General features: G+C 42.6%; 1 protein-coding gene across 5 annotated transcripts in view; it reads right to left on the bottom strand.

Moving 5' to 3' along the window:
• The window catches only part of OSBPL3 (oxysterol binding protein like 3), a 183,698-nt gene that overhangs the window by 10,505 nt on the left and 151,993 nt on the right, over positions 1-21,200 (bottom strand). For all 5 annotated transcript variants that reach the window (XM_007981848.3, XM_073009041.1, XM_073009042.1 and 2 more), the window contains 4 exons: positions 13,030-13,093; positions 9,432-9,510; positions 7,889-8,033; positions 2,724-2,868 (listed from right to left, as the gene is read on the bottom strand). In XM_007981848.3, coding sequence (XP_007980039.2) covers positions 2,724-2,868; positions 7,889-8,033; positions 9,432-9,510; positions 13,030-13,093 — 433 coding nt within the window. The remainder of the gene's footprint in view (positions 1-2,723; positions 2,869-7,888; positions 8,034-9,431; positions 9,511-13,029; positions 13,094-21,200) is intronic.

Below are 21,200 nucleotides of genomic sequence, written 5' to 3'. Positions count from 1 at the left end.
ATGAACAGGCGCCGAACATTTCTCTATATATTTTCTTTTCTATAATTTTTCTTCTGTCTACAGGGATGTAGCCTCCTAAGTGTATTCAGAAGGCAAATTTATACAATGCTGTGAAGTTTCTGTAGTGCTTAAGCTATGAAAATAATTTGATTTTAAAATAAACATGCTAGGCTGGGTGCGGTGGCTCACGCCTGTAATTACAGCAGTTTGGGAGGCCAAGGCAGGCCAATCACCTGAGGTCAGGAGTTTGAGACCAGCCTAGCCAACATGGCAAAACACTGTCTCTACTAAAAATACAAAACTCAGCCAGGCATGGTGGCGGGTGCCTGTAATTCCAGCTACTTGGGAGGCTGAGGCAGGAGAATCACTTGAACCTGGGAGGCAGAGGTTGCAGTGAGCCAAGATTGCACCACTGCATTCCAGCCTGGGCGACAAGAGAGAAACTCTGTCTCAAAAATAATATAAAAATAATAAATAAACATACTAATATAAGCTCTGGGTCCATTTTTCCTGATTCTCACTCTAGAGAATCTGTTTTTAAGTGATGTCAAATTCTCCTGAAACTCTGTTTAGTACCTAGAACAGTGCTGAACACACAGCAAGTGGTTCATAAGTGTTATTCTTTTCTTCCATTCCTGCCCTTTTTACCAATTCTTGCCTCCCCCTAATCTTACATCTTTAAACCATTAGGTGCATTGCCCTAACTGGAATTCCAGCTTTTCAAGCTAAACATACCCAAATTTATATATTGAATAAATCCAATGTAGACTACTAAGATCTACTTATAGTCTAAGCTCTTCACACATAACAAGAGAAATGTTTTCCAAGAACTCTTCTGCAGACCTTTTCTTTTAAATTAAAGGGTCTCAGTCCACCCAGGTTGGAGTACAGCGACAGGATCTCAGCTCACTGCAACCTCTACTTCCAGGGTTTCAGTGATTCTCATGCCTCACCTTCCTGAGTAGCTGGGACTACAGTAGATGCACACCACCATGCCTGGCTAATCTTTGTATTTTTAGTAGAGATGAGATTTCACCATGTTGTCCAGAGCAGTCTCAAACTCCTGGCCTTAAGCAATCTGCCGCCTTGGCTTCCCACAGTGCTGGGATTACAGGCGTGAGCCACCATGCCCAACCGGGACCAATTTTTTGAATCTTCAGAAGTCCTCCTTGTAACTAGTCTAATTCTCTGTGTATCCTAAGCATAAAAATAGTAGCAAAGTTTCCTGTGGTGTCTTGGTCAGCAACCCAGTAACCAGGGAGTAAAGATAGTGCTTTTTCTTAAAGATGGGCCAGAGATGCTCATTGCCATCAGAGAGACATAAAGTCAAGGAATAATGACTAACAAAAATTTAAACAGTGTCGCTTTATCAAGGTGGTACTTTAACATTGAGACAGGATGGTAGTTCTCATCTGTGATGCATACTTTAAGCAAAGGAGACAGATTGTGCCATTTGCAAAATCTCATGTGTGCCTCTGAAGCTAGGAAGGATTCCACTGGTGCCAGTTCATTCTAACTTCATGGCAACCTCTGCAATGGTGGGAAATGTGGCAGCTACCCATCGAAAGAGCCACTGCTGGCTGCCGACTTGACCATCATTTCTCTTTCTTGCTTGCTAACAGAATACTGATTCTGTTCAAATGGCATTGTTCCTTACTGGGGATTACTCCAAGACATCTAAATCTCTCTTGCCCACCCTGTTGCCCATGACTGGTTCATGGATGGGTCTGAACCCACTGCAGGCTGACATGATGTCAAGTCCTATTTGCTGGGGGATCCTAGGAAATGTTCCTGAGAAAAGAGAGGCACAAGAGAGAAAAGCTCTTTTGTCCTCTCAATACGTGCTTGGTACGCTGTCATGCAGGGGTATGACACTGAATGGTAACAACCATTTTGCATCCATTATGGAAAACAGCATGGCACACTGTGAGTGGCAGAATGTATCTGCACTGATCCGTGTGCCTTGACACAGGTAAGTTGCCTGTGTAACAACCCTGGGGCCACCCACCACCTTACTTACTGTTACGTAATAGCGCATAGCCTAACAGTTGAAGCCACCAGTCAAATGGTTTTCTGTTTGGTTTTTCACCAACCTAAAGCATCCTAACAAACAATGGTTTACCATATGGCTGTGACTTGGAAACAACATAATTTTTGGACCTAGAAGATGGAATAAGATGTTAAAGTGTGGTGAGGACATACTGATGCAAGCTGGGGTTTCCTAGCTCTTCTGCCCGTATCTGCTCCAAGAGCTCAGCACCCTCTGGAATCACAGGAGTGATGAGGATGGCTTCTGGGGTTAGGTCAGCCTGGGGATAGCTAACTTTTGTAGGTCTCCTGGGTCACTGCTTTTCCAGGAACACTTTCCTCTTTGTCCTTGCTGTAGAATGACTTCTTGCATCTCACTGATATTCTTTTATAGTACCCAGTATAGTTACGCATGCGGACTGCAAGATTCCCTCGGAGAATGCCCATGGATTAGCAATGCTTGTTCTGGGGTTAAGAACCTGGGACCCAGCAGCCCAACAGAGGTGTTGCTATAAGTAAGCATGACAAGTAGGTGAAGACTGGATGAAGGAAGAGGGCCAACACCTCTAACCGAGTTCAAAGCAGAAGAGGCTGGAGATGCTGAACAGACACCACTCCTGTCCTCTGTGGCTTCTTTTGCCATGCCCACTCACCCACCCACTCGCAGCCAGGGGTCCACAAACCCAGACACTCACTTGCTCTCCATACACAAGGAGAAGAGGAGGAGCCACCGCAGTAGATGCTTTCATGCCATTTCCCAAACAGCCGATGAACTGCGTTTCCACTCCTGTCAAACACTGTGCCTTCAATCTCATGGGCATTAGTGCTCCAGTATTTTGCCTAGGATTCAAATGAGAGTTGTCGGCTTAGTCCTTTAGCATCAGCTTATTACAGATATTAAGGAAAGAAAAAGGGAAAAGCTAGAGAAAGAACTGTAAGAGTGGTTCCATACCACACATTAGTTTGCTAGCTCTGGGTTCTGTTTTACTAACCGACAAATTAAAAATTTATATATTTATCACATACAACATAGTGTCTTGAAACATGTATACCTTGTGGAATGGCTAAATCAGCTGATTAACATATGTATTACCTTACATACTTACTTATGATAACACTTAACTCTCTCAGTGGCCGCGTATGGTGGCTCACGCCTGTAATCCCAGCACTTTAGAGGCCGAGGTGGGTGGATCACCTGAGGTCGGGAGTTCGAGACCAGTCTGACCAACATGCAGAAATTCATCTCTACTAAAAATACAAAATTAGCTGGGTGTGGTAGCACATGCCTGTAATCCCAGCTACTCAGGAGGCTGAGGCAGGAGAATCGTTTAAACCCAGGAGGTGGAGGCTGTGGTGAGCCGAGATCGCATCATTGCACTCCAGCCTGGGCAACAAGAGTGAAGCTCCGTCTCAAAAAAAAACAAAACAAAACGAAAACAAAAACAAAAACTCTCTCAGCAATTTTCAAGTATACAACACATTGTTATTAACTATAGTCATCATGTTGTACAACAGATTTCTTGAACTAATTCTTCCCGTCTGAAATTTTGGATCCTTTGGCCAATATTTCTCAATCCTCCCCTCTGCCCCTGGCAAACCCATGTCAACCATCATTCTACCCTCTGCTTCTATGAGACTGACTCTTTTAGATTCCAAATATAAGTAAGATTATGTGGCATCTGTCTGTGTCTGGCTTATTTCACTTATCCTCCAGGTTCATCTATGTTGTCACAAATGACAGGGTTTCCTTCTTTTTAAAGGCTGAACAGTATTCCACTGTTATATGTTATATGTACCATATTTTCTTTCTCCATTCATCCATTGTTGGACACTTAGGCTGTTTCTCTATCTTGGTCATTATGAATATTGCTGCAATGAACATGGAAATGCAGATATCTCTTTCACATGCTGATTTCATTTCCTATGGATATACACCAAGTAGTGGGATTGCTAGATCATATGGTAATTCCATTTCTAATTTTTTTTAGGAACTTCCATTCTGTTTTCCATAATAACTGTGCTAATTTACATTTCCATGAATGGTGTGGGTTTCCTCTTCTCCATATCCTCCTGAACATGTTATTTTTCATCTTTTTGATAATAGCCATTCTAACAGATATGAGGTGATATCTCACTGTGGTTTTAATTTGCATTTCCCTGATGATTACTGATGTTCATCATTTTTTCCTCATATATCTATTGGCCACTTATATGTCTTCTTTTGAGAAACGTCTCTTCAGGTCCTTTGTCCATTTTTAAATCAGATTGTTTTCTTGCTGTTGAGCTCTCTATACATTTTTTATATCAACCTCTTAGGGGAGGTATAGTTTACAAATATTTTCTCCTGTTCTATAGGTTGTTTCTTTACTGTATTGATTGTTTCCTTTGCTGTTTAGTTTGATATAATCCCATTTGTCTATGTTTGCTTCTGTTGTGCTTTTGGGGTCATATCCAAAAATAATAACTGCCCTGACCAACGTCATGAAGCTTTTCTCCTTTTGTTTTTGTTTTAGTAGTTCTACAGTTTCAGGTCTTGCTGCAAGTCTTTAGTCTTTTTCAGTTGATTTTTGTATACAGTATAAAGTTCTAATTTCATTCTCTAGCATGTGGATATTCAGGTTTTCCAGCACCATTTATTGAAGAGACTGTCCTTTCCCCATTGTGAGTTCCTGGCACCTTTGTCAAAAACCAATTAATTATAAATGTATGGATTTATTTCTGAGTTCTCTGTTTGTTCCATTGGTCTATGTATTTGTTTTTATGCTTGGACTTAGGCTTTAAAAAACTCGTACCTTTAGTTATTTATTAAAAATGAATGGTTAACTATCTGCAGTTTGTAACTCAACTCGTATTTGTGTAAGATACATTTGTATTACTACCTTTGCTACATACAATGTAAAAGAAGGCTCAGTTCTCGGCCGGGTCCAGTGCCTCATGCCTGTAATCCCAGCAGTTTGGGAGGCCGAAGTGGGTGGATCACTTGAGGTCAGGAGTTTGAGACCAGCCTATCCAACATTGTGAAACCCCATCTCTACTAAAAATACAAAAATAAGCCGGCTGTGATAGTGGGTGCCTGTAATCTCAGCTACTTGGGAGGCTGAGGCATGAGAATCACTTGATCCCGGGAGGTGGAGGTTGCTGTGAGCTCAGACTGCACCACTGCACTTCAGACTGGGTGAGAGTGAGACTCCATATCAAAACAAAACAAAAAAAGAACAAAAACAAGAAAAGAAAAGGTTCAGTTTCTATACATCAAGCGAGTAGCGTGGGTATTCTCACTATGTATTGGTCCTGGTCTGTGAGGCAACCTTGCACTCTATTCTGCTCAGTTCAGCTCAGCTCAGGCCAGCCCAGTCCAGAGGATTTTATACAGTTCCACACTGCAGCCAGCAGAGGGAGCTCTAGCGCCCTAGAGTTGATTTTTTTTTTTTTCCAAATTACCTGGCTGCCCTAAAAGTTTCTATGAAAGAACGGCAAAGGCATTTCTCCATAAATCAAAAAACCCTAGTACTATTTTCAGCTTAAACAGAATCCATATTTGGAAACCAATAATGTTGAATGGCATTTTCAGGTCAGATTCTGGTCATTCAGCTTCTGCATTTCAAGGCTGTGGTAAAAATGGTGGGGCACGGAAGTGTCTCAGAGCTGAATTAAAAATTTAAAGTTAAGTTCTCCAGCCATGTAATAATGAGGGAAGAGCAAAAAGATCTTAAGTTTGTTTATTTATTTTTTGATGATACAGGGTCTTACTATGTTCCCCAGGGTAGAGTGCAGTGATGAAATCATAGCTCACTGCAGTCTCAAATTTCTGAGCTCAAGTGCTCCTTCTGCCTCAGCCTCTCCAGCAGCTGGGACTACAGGTGCATGCCACCATGTCTGGTTAATTTTTAAATTTCTTTAGAGGGATAGGGTCTTGTCATGTTGCCCAGGCTGGTCTCAAATTTCAGGCCTCAAGTGAGCCTCCTGCTTCAGCCTCCCAAAGTGCTGGGATTACAGGTGTGAGCCATGGCACCCGGGCTCTTAATTTTATTCTGAATCAGGTGTCAGATTTTCCCTTAGAGATATATGCCAACAAATCCAGTGCTGAGAATTTGCTGGAAGCCACCAAGGGACACTATCACCTTCCACAGGCGAGTGTGGCATCCACTTGCAGCATCTCTTTCAACACCAGACATGCCCAGTGTTCATCTCTCATGACTATACAACCCATTTTCTGCATGTAAGTGGATGAGAACCAGGTAGGTGGTAGATACGGGAGTGGAGCATGTGTCCTTGGAGAAAACGTTGAGAGCAATGTGGCTTTCACCGGGGACACAGGTAATATATCCCTGCTTCAGGCTGCCTTTTGTTTCTGTTTGCAGAGAGCTCAGACAAAGCTTTCAAGGTAGGGTCATTTTTATTTTGTCCCACAGGTAAGGTCATTATGGGCTTTATGTCGGTCTATAAACCAGTTTGAGGTTATAATAAAGACCCCAATCCACCTCTTCCTAAGTATTCCCTATAGGTTACAGGTGGTGCAGAGAGGCATTGCATGAAGTTCCACAATAAAACCTCAATTCTCTGCTTATTATTTCCATCTTTGTTAAATGCAAATATTCCTTGAGGAGGATCATGTTTTAAAGCTATTTTAACTACATACAATTTTTAAGAGCATGAAGGAATCTAGGAGAGAGAGAAAGCAGGGAGGGCTGCCCAGCAAGGCTGTTAAAATGATAAAGAGACTATTCCAAACTTTTTGCCTCTGGCCAATCTTTCCATTTCTTCTCTGAATGTTTATGAGTCTCTCATGTGTGCCAGATGCCATTTCAGGTATCAGGGCTACAGAAGTGAGCAAGATAGACTAGGTTTTGCTCTTCTGGAGTCAAGGATGAGGAGGAGGGTATGGAGAGCAGAAAATAAACACACACAGCAACGATGAGCAGGCTGACTTCAGATGGTGATAAGCACTCTGAAGAAAATGGGACAGGATAGGGAGAGTATGACAGGATGGGGCTAGTGATGGAAAGATCTGGGGACAGCTCCCCAAGCAGAAGGAAATGAAGAAAGAGAAAGAAGGCCGGTGTGGCCAGAGGACAGTGGGGTAAAAGAGGGAGGAAAAAGAGAAGTTCAGGTTGGAGGGGAACGAGGTGGTGTGTATCTGCAAGTGTGCAAGTATGTGTGTGAAACGGTGGGGATGGGGCGTGTAGCCTGTGCAGGGCCTGGAGGGTCACCATAAGGATGCAGGTTTCAACTCTGAGAAAGATGGAAGCTGTTGGGGGATTTTGCTCAAAGGAATGATACAGCATGAGATTTTTTTTTTTTTTTAAAGTCTGTGGTAAACCATACCTAATGTAACATTGACCATTTTAACCATTTCTAAGGGTACAATTCAGTGGCATTAAATACATTCACAATGCTGTGCAACTATCACCACTATTTCTAGAACTTTTTCATCTTCCCAAACTGAAGTTCTATACCCATTCAACACTAATTCCCCCTTCCTCCCTCCTGCAGCCCTGGGTGACCACCATTCTGCTTTCTTTCTCTGTGAACTGGATTCCTCTAGGGATCTTGCAGAAGTGGAATCATGTAATATTCGTCCTTTTGGGGCTTCAAGGTGCATCCACACTGCAGCATGGTGATTTATGTTTTAAAAGGGTCTCTCTGGCTGCTGTACTGAGGACAGACCCTAGTGGCCCCCAGCAGGGGCCACTGCCCTGGTCTAGGTGACAGAGGTGCAGCTGGGACCAAGGAGTTCCAGCATTGCTTGCCTGCTGGCATAAAGGTGAAGGTGAAAAATCTCTCAAATGCCCTGTGCTCTGGGGCCCTGGCTCTGCCACAGCCTTTCCAGGGACAGAGCTCAGAGAGTCACTGGAGTTACCTTTATAAAATTCACTTTGCAGTAGCAGGAATCATCATTCAGATTCTTGATGACAATCTCTCCATAGTGCTCAATCCACCTCTGCCCGCTTAAGATGTTATGGATGCAAGAGGTCACTTTGTTCCACTCAAAATGATCCCCGAAACTAAAAAGGAGGAAAAAGTAGAAGTACCAATTTCCAGAAGAGCCAGCAGCAAATGCAAACAAACTCTGCTCTTTTATAAAATAAGTCATGTCGTGCATTACTCATCCCTTTATTCACAGAAGCAACACTGGCTGAGTGTCCACGCCACGCTGGATGTTCTAGGAGCCTCCACTCTCCAAGGAGGCGTGCATGCCACAGAGAATGACAGCATTCAGATTCTGCACTCTGGAAACTACCAGAGGCTTCCCTAGAAGCTGGTGGTCTCTGGGAACAGCCCACCCCCTGCTTTGACAGAGGGGGCAGTTCAGAGCCAGAGGGGCTTGTCTAATGTTGCTGAACTAGGAAAGGGAAGCTTGAGGAAGGGATGAAGATTTTATACAATTTGCTGAACATATATTGCCTGCATCCTTTATGATGAGAAAGTATTCAGATATTACTTATGGAATTCAATAATTATGAGGAAAATGGTATTAATAATATGACCAGATACTTACAAAACATATGCAGTGTGCTAAGTACTATTTTAGGTGTTTTATGTATATTATCAGTTTAATCTTCACAACAGCCCTAGGAAGTAGGTGGTTTATTATTCTCTCTTTCTAGACGGGGGAACTGGTGATGAGAAAGGTGAAGTAAACTGTCCAGCGATTTGCTGTCAGTAAGTGCCAGAGTGAGCAGGTGAATCTCGGCAGTCCAGTTCCAGAGTCCCTGCTCACAAGCATCTTGCTTAATAAATAAGTATCAATCACCCCTATCAGATCAAGGCCATACCTTTCTTCAAAGGGATTTTGACAGCAAAGCAGCACAATAAAGGAAAAACACTTTTTTTTTTTTTTAAATTTGAGACAGGGTGTCACCCTGGCTGGAGTGCAGTGGCATGATCACAGCTCACTGTAGCCTCAACCTCCTCAGGCTCAAGGGATCCTCCCACCTCAGCTTCCTGAGTAGATGGGACTACAGGTGCGTGCCAACACTATGCCTGGCTAATTTTTGTATTTTTTCTAGAGACAGGGTCTTGTCACGTTACCCATACTGGTCTCAAACTCCTGGACTTAAGCAATCCGCCCACCTTGGCCTCCCAAAGTGCGGGGATTACAGATGTGAGCCACTGTGCCCAGCCAAAACCACCATTCTTAATCTTGTTAGGAAGTGGAAATGAGTTTTTAATAAGCATCTATTCGGGGAACTTTGGTCTCCAGGAGGCATTTCCATTTGAGGGAGAAACATTTTTTAAAAGTGAGCTTGCCAAAAGGAGGAACATTTAAACCTACTGTCAGATAGATTACAAGAAAAGACACACACTCAATGCAGCTGGCGGGGGGTTGGGCATCCGGTTCCCAAAGCAAAATCTCGGCCCTAAATTCCATAAAGCTCCTTAACCACAGAAGAAGAACTTACACTGGCAGAGTCACGTGGGTTGTGCCAATTGGAACAATTTCCATGGATTTGCCCCAGAATTTGTTTTTCCATCTCACATCTGAAATGAAATACCAAATATTACATTTTTAGCAGGAGAGTTAGGTAGATGAAATAGTTCCTAGGCTAGATAAATGATCAATCACTATATAGTACAACCTCTTCACAATCAAGTCAATTATTATATAGGATAACTTTTCATAAAATATAAGTACCAACCCCATGGGCCCCTGGCGCAGAATCAGGGAAACTGAAATGATAAGATAACGTCCTTTCCATGAATGCGTTAACAGCATGACAGGCAGACAGAAGTGAAAACAAGTAGTTAGCACACAGAGAGGCCCAGGTTATAACTAAGTGTGTTATAAGGTAAAATGAAACCTGAGAAGAAGGAGTGACGAACATGCTTGGAGAAAGCATCAGAAGAGGCTTGTCAGAAAGGGCCACCTAAATGGGGCTTTGAGGAAAAAGCAGGAGTTCACTAGGCAGACAAAAAGCAATTTAAGGCTAAATAGCTTGTCCAAGGGGACAGAAGTATAGGAAAACATAGTCACATAGTATGGTTCTATCCTACAGGTCGCAGACTGTCTTATCTAGAGAAGAGTAGAAAGGTTGAGAACAAAACCAGGTGCAGTGGCTCATGCCTGTAATCCCAGCACTTTGGGAGGCAGAGGTGGGTGGATCACTTGAGGTCAGGAGTTCGAGACCAGCAAGGCCAACATGGTGAAACCCCTTCTCTACTAAAAATACAAAAATTAGTTGGGCATTGTGGTGGGTGCCTACAGTCCCAGCTGCCCGGGAGGCTGAGGCAGGAACCCAGGGTGGAGGTTGCAGTGAGCCAAGACTGTGCCACTGCACTCCAGCCTGGGTGACGGAGTGAGATTCTGTCTCAAAAACAAACAAACAAACAAACAAAGAAAAAAAAACTGAAAACGAAAAACAATGGGCTCTCCAAGCCTGGCTAAGAGTCTGGTTTGTGTGCAATGAGTGGAAACAATCAGGCCACTGATGGGATTAGACATGGACCTTGCAAAGGCAATTGGAAGCCATACAGAGAATGGAACAGGAGTAGGAGAGAGGAGAAGCAAGGCGACAAGTTAAGAGGCTACTGCAGTTGCCCAGGGGATAACAAATGGGGATGAAGGGAACCAAGACAACAGACATGGGGAAGCGAGTGAGCCCAGAAATGCTAAAGAAGAAGAAATGGGCACAACTAGGTGACAAATTAGACACAGACTGAAAAAGAATTTATGAACAATGTCAGATTTCTCTAACTTGTGTGAATGATGGTAACAACAGAGAAGCCAGGGAATAGAAAAAGAACAGCAAGAGGATCCCATCTGGCTGCTGCACTGAGGACAGACAGACTACAGGGTGGGAGCAGAGGGGACAGTGGGGAGCCCTGGCTGGGGTCCAGGTGAGAGAGGTGGAGGTGGGGCTGGGACCAGCGAGCACAGTGGGCCTCATATTATAAAATCGTATTTATATAAAATGCCCCAAACAGGCACATTTATAGGCTGGGGAATGTTGAGAGAAAAGGGGCAGGGTAATATTTGCTAAAGAGGATTCTTTCTGGAGTGATGAGAATGTTCTAAAATTAACTGTGCTGATAACTGCACAGTTTACAAAATTCACAATTCTGTGAATAAAAACCATTGAATTGTACACTTTACACGGGTGAATGATATGGTCTACAAGTTGTATGTTCATAAAATTGTTACCAAGAGAAAAAAAAAAGATAGCTGACTGTTTAAAGCAAAAGTAGTAACAATGTACTACATGATTTATGGTATGCAGAAGTAAGACGTACGTCAAAAATGGTAGAGAGGCTGGGAGGGGAAAATGGAAGTATACTTCTGTAAATCTCACTATATGTGAAACTGGCATAATATTATTTGATGATATTAAAAATATATAACATAAATCCTAAAGTAACAACTTTAACAAGAAACAAAACGGGTAAGTATAGCTAATAAGCTAATAGGGGAGATGAAAGAGAATGATAGAAATTATTCAATCCAAAAGGCAGAGAAAGAGGAAAAGGAGAACAAAGAACAGATGTGACAAACAGAAAAGAAACATCATGAGGGCAGATTTAAGCCCAGCTACATCTACAATCACAACAAACGGAAACGGTTTACACAGCCTACATAAAAGGCAGAGAAATGTCAGGCTGGGTTACAAACCAAGATTTGGGAATCCTAGGCCCATGGAAATAGGTGGATTGCTCAGGAAAAGGCTGATGGGGAAGGATGGCCTAGGAGAAGAACGCTCAGGAAAGGGAAGGATGTAATGTAGGAAGCACAGAGAACTACTTTGAGAAGACCCCTCTCATTGAAAAAAAAAAAAAAATCCAACTTTTGGCTGGGCGAGGTGGCTCACGCCTATAATCTCAGCACTTTGGGAGGCCGAGGCAGACAGATCACAAGGTCAAGAGATCAAGACCATCCTGGCCAACATGGTGAAACCCCATCTCTACTAAAAATACAAAAATTAGCTGGGCATGGTGGCTCATGCCTGTAGTACCAGCTACTCGGGAGGCTGAGGCAGGAGAATTATTGAACATGGGAGACAGAGGTTGCAGTGAGCCGAGATCGCACCACTGCACTCCAGCCTGGCAACAGACCGAGATTCTATCGCCAAAAAAAAAAAAAAAAAAAAAAAAAAAAAATCCAACTTTTGAAACAACAAAGAAGAGGTGCTTATAGCATGAGTGAGATTTATCAATTAGGAGGTTAGGAACCTTATGAGAATATTTCCAGAGGGTTTTGGTGAGAGAGCAGTTTCAATTTTAAACTTTAAAGAAAACCATGGTACTTGTCACTTTAAGCTGGAAATACTGATTGCCTCCAGGGAGAGAAACTGAGTGGCTGGGGAAGGGGGTTACAGTGTACTGTTTTGTACTTTTAAACTTTAATAGACTGCGCGTGCGCACGTGTGTGTGTGTGTGTGTGTGTGTGTGTGTGTGTGTGTAAAGGCAACATGTGATATCAGTGGTAGCAGAGAAAAGTATTTTTAAAATGTATATGTGCTTACTGTCTAAAAACTTAGGATGCTTATATTTTCCTTCTACAGTACACTTTTTTTAAATAAATTGAGAGGTTAACAAAATCCATCTAGGAAATAGCTATAGCCTTATTTATTCTTTAGAAGATTTACCCACCCGCCCCCAACTCAAAATATAAACTGAACAAAATTTTAGGAACAATCATCTCAAAACTGAAAAGAAGTAAGCAATGTAAAACACGACTTCGGAAATAAAATTTAAGTCTGGCAAAAGCAGAAAACCCTTCTGCTGTTTACACTCTGATAAACGACTGTAAATATTTAGTGTCTCTTGAAATATGTGAGGCATTTCAAATGATTTTTAAATACGATAAAGTTACAGAAATAAATGGAGGAGGCTCAGATAAACTAAGTGAGAGATGAGCGGCAAGAACAGGTGACGCAGATCCTTCCAACCAGGCCCAAACCCAGGGACCACTTTTGATCTCAGTAAGAACTGATAGCAATTCTTGGATAAAGTAAATAGATAACATATTACACAATATGATGGAAGTAAAATGTATTAGCACATTACCTTGCCAGAAAACAAAATTTCTAGACTCAGCATGGCATGCAGAGATAGGCGGATGGTGGCTGACCTGATGGAAACAAAGGACAGAAAAACAAAAAATGAACTTTCGCGTCTCATGAAATCCATTCTTTCTCCCCTGCACTGAGATGTAACACAGTGTGCAGTGCTGAACTGAAGGAAAAACTTCTTTAGTTTCCCTCAACAAGTCTGTCCTCAAGAGGGCGCTCCTGATACAGTCAGCTCCCACTTGCTCAGGTTGGTCAAGGGTGAGGGGAAGGCCCTTGAATGGAAGCCTCCAGAAGCCTCTGTGGGAGGGCGGCCAGGTGGTGAGTGATGAGGATAGAGGCGCATTTTGAAAGACATAAAAATAAAAACAGGGACATGTGAGGATTGCTCATCCATAACATATAATCTGACATTGGCTACCAATGTGTCAACATCTCTGTCAGCTGTTCTGAAAGTAGCTGCAGATGTTTTAATTAAGATATCAAGTAACAAGTATTCTAACATGCAACCCAAATGCTCTTCCTCAGGCTCAGCCAATTTAACTCTTGAAAACTCTGCATAATAAAGGCCAGCCTCTTTTCAAATCACCTACAAGAAGACCGATGCAAGGTAATTTTTTTTTAAAGAATGTTTCTATTAAAAAAAAAGGGGGGGGGGGACACAATTGTTGAGGAAACGTTAGTCAACTGTTAAGAACATTTTATTTATTTTTTTGTCAAGATAAAAACTATCTTGAGCAAATAGGTAACCTCATTCCAGAAAAGAGAATTCCCTGGAGCAGAGACTGCTTTTTGGCAAGGAGTCATTACTCATTTTATTCAGTAATGAAGAGGCTGAAGAGAAAATGGCTCCTCCCTCTATTTCCTCATTATCTCAGTTGCACTCAGGGAACGCTGAGAGGTGTACATGCTGTTATTCTAATTCAGTACTGGTGAAACCACAGTAATGCTTTCAGGGTTGTTTCCAGAAAGTTCTCTGATGTAGCTGATTCCTAGCAGAGGTGTCTTACATTGAGAGTATCTAGCTCAAAGCCTGCACTTTATAAACAAAGAGACTGAAACCAGAAAGATTAAGTAACATTTCCCAAGCCACACCGATAGTCAGGGAAGAGACAGAGGAAAGACCCAGCAGTGTTGGTTTAACTCACTGGTTTTCAAACTTTGCAAAAAAAGGAAAAAAAATGTTTTGAGCAGCTGCACGGTTTTCAAACCCATCTTATCAAGAACCCAGAATACTGAGCCCTTGCTTGAGAAAACAGGTGGGGAGGGAGGGAGGGCAGTGGGTAACAAATCCACAGCTGTTCACCTTCCTGGGACCCTCGGCTGAGGAACATGGTTTGAAAACTACTTCTGTGTGCCAGGCCTCCAGCTGGAGGACAGCAGGGCTGGGAGGATGCGGTCACACGCACCACACCCACATGTGACTCATGGGATTACAGCCGTGTGGGCCAAAGAAAGGTAGAGACAAAGATGTAAATCATGTAGGTATCTTTCAGATTCCTCAATGAACATAAACGCCAGTTGCAATATAAAGCAGGAGACTCAAATTTGCTGCTCTTTGGTTTGTCTTAGTTCCCATGTGCCTCCTAAGAACGTGAGCCCTTCTGTGCCTGTGGGATTTTCAAGGGCAATTTTCACTTCAAGCACTGACTTAGAAACCTAATCCCATAATGTAACTCTCTGATATTTCCTTTGATGTTCTTTTTTCTTGAGACAGGGTCTCACTCTGCCACCCAGGCTGGAGTGCAGTGGCACAATCAGCCCACTACAGCCTCGCCCTCCAGGGCTCAAGTGATCCTCCTGTCTCAGCCTCTCAAGTTGCTGGCACTAAAGGTGTGTGCCACCATGCCTGGCTAATTTTTTCACTTTTTGTAGGGATGAGGTCATGCTATGTTGCCCAGATGGGTCTGAAACTCCTGGCCTCAAGTGATCTTCCCACCTCAGCCTCCTAAAGTGCTGGGATTACAGGTGTGAGCCACCATATCCAGTTGTCTTTTTTAAAAAAATCCTACCACTTGGGGACACTTTATATCAAAAAATGCTACATTCTTCTCTTTTTCTTCACTAGCTGTTTCTCAATGAAAACAGTGGAGCTAGCTTTGAAACCATGGAATCATATAAAACAAAATCAGGGTGCAGTGGCACAGCCCTGTAAGCTACTTGGGAGGCTGAGGCAGAAGGATCCCTTGAGCTCAGGGTCCAGGAATTCAAGACCAGCCTGGGCAACACAGTGAGACCCTATCTATAATAATAATAATAATTAAAAACAACCATAAATCAGCTCAAGACAATCCCCACTCCCCACTTCTCCACCCCACCTGGCATGACCCACTACGGAGTGGAAGGACAGCTACGAAATGTTCCTCTCCCCCATAATGGAGACATATTTTAAAGTGGATTATTATGAAGTAGATTATATTCATCCCACAAAAACAATGTAGCAATGTGGGAGAGGAGCACTACAGCTTTGATGAAGAATTTGGCATCTTTACAGGTATGGCCGAATGTAAACATCAAAGCCAAACACAGTATATAAAAACCATACACCTCTTTTGTAATAATTTTAAACACCATAAAACAGGGACAAATATACTATCCATATGAACTATAAAAGAACCTCTACTGTATACACACATCTCATAAAAACGCAAACTTGATTTTTTAAACTATTGTGTTAGATAATGAATGAATGTTTAGCAGATTAAGTTTAGATGGGTTCAACACATTTTCTGAATTAAGTCTCAACCTTCAAATATCAGTAACTTTGCTTATTTCTTTATGGCTTACACAGGCTTTTGGGAATGGTTTATTTGGCGCACATTGCTTTTAAGAGTTTTACAAAGCTTTCTGGGGAGATTTACATTGATAGTTTCTTATTCTTATTATTTTGTATATTTCCTCCTATTTCTGGAGCATCTGCCATGTGCTGCACTAGTGTCCGGGAATGAGGGAAAGGTTTTTGTTGTTCCACGGACCTGAGCCCTGACTGCAACATCATCTGCTGGCTGTATGACCTTCACAGCTTTCCAATCCCCTCAGCCTCTGTCACCTCATCTGTGAAATAAGGCTGATTCCACTGACTTGGCCAACTAAAAGAGAACACATACAAACTGTCCAGGATCGTACGCTGATGTGGATTAGGCAGAGACTATACTTTCATTTTTTTTTAATGAGTGTATTTTCACTTGGTTCTTACTATCTTTGTTAGCCTGATTTTATAAATTAGGAAATAGGGGTTCTGTCCAGCAAAGAGCTTCCCCAATGCCACACCATTAATGAGTGATAAAGGTAGCACTCCAAACCTACGTCATCCTCTTCCAGATCCAGGGCTCGTGTCCCTCCCCAAAGCCAGGACACATCATTAAGGTTCCTTCTCATGGACATTTAGAGAAAAAACCTTTTGAATTTGACCTTTCCAACCTGAGTCTCACATATTTCTTTGTAAAATGAGGTGTGAGGATCCCTCTTGGCTTCAAAATGCTCTGATTCTAACATCTGATGTTAATGTCTTCTTCAAATCTTAGCATCAAAGGTGGCAGCGGATGCTGGCCAACTTGAAAATATTATACAAAGGCTTTGATTAACTTCAATGCCCATGGAAAAAGGTAATTCACACTTAATCACTAATCTTTGTTGATGGCAATCCTTCTAAAATCTATTAGAGTAGAGAATAATGAGCAGAATCTAACCTGTCTATGTTATTGTAGGATTTTGGTTGAGTCTGTATTCTCCTTACATTTTGACTCAGGCAAAAAAAAGGCAGTAGATGCATTTGTCTGAACTGACCCAGCCCTGGAAGAGATGCTCTCTGTTAGCCTGTTGAATAAACCCAATTTAGACCTTTTTTTTTAAGCATTCTTCCCTATCACTTCCTCTCCAATCAAAGAAGAGCAATTCTTGATTGGTAAGGATGCCCAAGCATTCAAGGAATTACTACACATGGTTTTTATTATGCAAGTATTCATATGATAACAAATGTATCTATCTTTCTTTCTACAAGCCCCAATACAGTTCCCCTGGCAGTTAAATTCTGGTAATTTATAATTTATTTATATATCTGAGGACTTTCTTTACCTTGACCTAATCATTTTTAATTTATGCTTTGAATGCACTTTATATAAGAGGTCAAGGGAGACGCAGATAGGGAAAGGATGTATTTTCAGTATTTTTGTACTTTGTAAGCTTTTATTTTTCAGATTTAGAAAAGTAGCCCTTCAATACCATCAGTTCTCCCCTGCAACTGCTCCAAGGCATAACTATCCAGTACTCCCAGGTCCTGACTTCCCTGAGGCAATACAGGGCAATAATGAAAAAGAGGGCAAGTGCCAGGTGAAGAAGTCATCCGGAGAGGGGGACCAAGTGGCCATTCTTTCCAGGTCACTCATCAAGCACTTACTGATTGCCTCCGATGTGTCAGGCACTGTCCTAGTCACCAAGGGTAAAATGATAAGCTAAAGAAACAAAAATTCTTACCCTGATGGAAGTTGTATTTTAGTATGGAAGTGGGTAAGACAAACGACACATAAGAAGCACATAATTTGTCAGTAGTAATGTGTGTTGAGGAAAATAAAACAGGGCATGGGGATGTGGGGACAGTGAGTAGGAGGGCTGGTTAGACACGGTGGCGGGGCAGGACTCTAATAATGGAAACCTGTGGGGCTGAGAGAAGTTCGGAAGTTAACCACGCAGACATCTGAGAGAAGCACGTCCCAGGTAGAGGACACAGCCAAGGCCAATGGCTGGAAAATGCTTGGTACGAAGCAGAAGAAGCAAAGCTAGTGTGGCAGAGCTAAATGACCAGGCGGGGAAAGTAGGAGAAGTGTCTGAGGGTGAGATTTTCGAGGGCGTTGTGGATCATGGCCAGGACTTTGGATTTTATTCCAAGTGACTTGGGAAGTTGGTGGAGGGTTTAGAGCAGCTGCTGCTTCTGTTTTAAGCAGTCACTCTGGCTGCTGGATAAGGAGTTAACTGGCTCTGGAAACAGGAGACCAGTAGTGAGTCCAACTGCAATAATCCCAGTCACTGAATTTAGTGGCCTGAGCTAGGTGACCAGCACCAAATGGGAGAGAGAGTGAAAATGGCTGGCTGTAGAAGGCAGGCTTCTGAAGGAAGACCCCAGGATTTGCTGATGAGAGGATGTGAGTTATTAGAGAAACAGCTATTAAGGATGATGCCAAGAATTCTGACCTGATTCTGGGGAGAATGCAGATGTCAATTATTTTCCCTTCTCCCATGTTCAGAGTGAATCACTTATCTCATAAACACATGGCTTCTAGCAAAAAATTAAAAAACAAAAACACATTAAGTGCTGACTTGACCTAGAAATGTAGAAAACCACAAAGCAATGGTTTAGTTGTCTCATCTTTGATTTATTGCTGGTTTTATTTGAATGAATTTACCCTTTGACAGTGTCTTTAAGATGGTATTTACTTATTTAATAGGTAATAAATAACTGCTTACTAGTAGATACAAGGACTATTCAGAGAGGTTACATGAGTGTGCAAGGAGGAAGTGATGGGTGTGGCAAGTATAAGTCTGTCCAAGAATGTATGGACTCAGAGCCTTCCAATAAATAACAGAAAAGGAAGAAAAGCTGAGCCTGTAGAGCAAAGGAAAATATCTTCATTTCAATCTCTTATATTTTAGTAACTTTTAATAACTGCACTCAGCTTTTCTGACACTCTCAAGGGTATGCAGGTGGGTGGGTAAATGGTTAAAATGAACAATGATCTGGACATGTTTCATGTAATTAGGAAAAGCTACTTTTAGACTATAGCTTAATTGCATATCCTTTCAACACCAAACCTTTCCCAAAGGTATGAAAAAAGGAATGTAGTCAACTGAAATAAGTTTTCTGACCCATCTATTCCCTTGATGCAGCTCAAAAACAGTGTGTTAGCTCTGCCAGGCAGCAGGAGGACACAGCAAGCAGGGGATCACCTGCCAGAAGATACTCAGTCCCTGACCAATAAGGAAAGAAGGGAAGTCCTTCCTCTCTGAATTCCTCCTTTTGTGGGTTTGTGTAGAAAGCCAAGGTTGAATTGGATTTTTTGGCACAAAGGAAACCTCTGAGAAGGTGGAAGAGCCAGAGGGTCAGAACCCAGAACAGGAATGTCTATGACTCACTCCTGATCGTTCCTCTTTCACAAAGGCCACACCCCAGTCTACCACGGGAGCTGAAAACAAAGTCCTATGTGAGTCTGGAGAGACTCTTCATGGCAAGAATGAACAGCATACACAAAGGGCTGCTTTCACATCCACCGCAGACTCCAGTAGCTCTGAGCAGAGTCACTGAGTCCACACGAGAGACCCCACAAAGGGTGAGGGGAAAAGGACGCAGGGATGAAAACAGAGGGGCTGGGTGAGATCTAGCATTTGCTGAGGGGCACTGGGAAGCTCAAATCCTCTAGGCCTTGGTTTCCTCGCCTGTAACTGATCCCTGCCTCACCTTCCACAGAGCGCCATTTTGGAGATCAAGTAAGATCATGAATGCACGGAGCACTCTACACATCTAATACTTGTTATAAGAAAAGTTTTTAACAAGAAATGCTTTCTCTGGTTTCTGACCACATGAGTCATTTTGATATTGTGGTTTTGGGTCTTTTAGATGAGAAACAATAGAGAAGCAAGTTTCAACGGAGTCAAACTCTCAAGCAGCAATGACTTCCACTTGCCTGGCTGCTCTCCACCTGGAACATCCACATACCCAGCAAATCCACAGGATAACAAAATCGAGGGGCTTTGAGGGAGAGACCGCCATCGCTTTCCAAATCAGACTGTTGTCTAGGAAACTCAGAAGAAAAGCCAAGTTGTTTCTTGCCAGGTCCTTAAGCTTGGAGATATAATTTCCATCAACATCCTCTTTAGAAAAAAATTCCACCCAAAATATTAATTCAGGGGGCTTGCCCAGTTTATTATATTAGTCATCCAGAAACCTGTACTCACTGTCGAGAGGCGCAAGAAAACAAACCTCTAAGCCATGAGAGCTTAAGTATATCAATGACACATAATGGGCAAGGGCAGAGTCATGCTGCCTCCATCAAGGTAGACTGTCTTCTGGGCTGGAGGCAGAAACAGCCATACCAGGTACCAGTGGGAAACAGAATAAATGCTCTGGCACTCTCTTCAGACGTGTTAAATTAGAATAGACAAGGTCAGGAGAGGGAAAGAGGGGCACTGAGTTGATAGGTTCCTGTTGGCCAGGAAAAGGGAGGCTCCGACCCTATACCCTTCCCACTCCTAAGGCAGAGGGCTGCCTGGCGTACTGAATCACACAGGTGCATCTTCACACTGTATACTTACTTAGGATTCTTGGTGGTTTCCCAAGTAATCTGCCTATGGGAAAATCATACCTAGTCACACTGGACAATGCTTTCTGATCCCCAGAGCAGGTCTATTTTTCACAGTAAATGCATATAGTAGCATTCTAGTTTATACATCAGTCTCTTGTAAGCTTAGTGTGAATTTATCCCTGAGATACTCATCCATTCTTAGGTATATTAAAATAACCAACTATCTGCGGCCATCAGGCTAAATTCCAGACAGATGAAGCAGCTCCATGATGATCAGGACTGGTGGTATGACCATGGTGAAGCCAGCTGTGAGCACTCCTGGCTGCCTGATAGCCATCTTCTGTCAGAGACTTCCAGCGACATTGAGGCCCCTTCAAACCACTTGTACTAGAAGTGGAGATATAGCATATCTTATTTGAACATAAGAAAGTATGTATTATAGATACACGCCCTTCTAGTTTTCTTTCATCAAGTCATTCCTCAGGCTCCTCTCTGCCTTGTCAACACTCCTCTTACTATTCTTTTCCCTTTTTTGTGAAACGGAGTCTTGCTCTGTTGCCCAGGCTGGAGTGCAGTGGTGCAATCTTGGCTCACTGTATCCTCTGCCTCCCAGGTTCAAGTGATTCTCCTGCCTCAGTCTCCTGAGTAACTGGGATTATAGGCATGTGATACCATACCTGGCTAATTTTTTGGATTCTTAGTAGAGATGGGGTTTCACCATGTTAGCCAGGCTTGTCTGGAATTCCTGACCTCAAGTGATTCACCTACCTCAGCCTCCCAAACTCTTACTACTATTTGTTTTTGTTTTTTTTTTTTTAAGACGGAGTCTCGCTCTGTCGCCCACGCTGGAGTGTAATGGCGTGATCTCAGCTCACTG

This window comes from Chlorocebus sabaeus, chromosome 21 (assembly GCF_047675955.1).
Source record: "Chlorocebus sabaeus isolate Y175 chromosome 21, mChlSab1.0.hap1, whole genome shotgun sequence".
NCBI lineage: Eukaryota > Metazoa > Chordata > Mammalia > Primates > Cercopithecidae > Chlorocebus > Chlorocebus sabaeus.
This window is presented reverse-complemented; position numbering and strand designations above follow the sequence as displayed.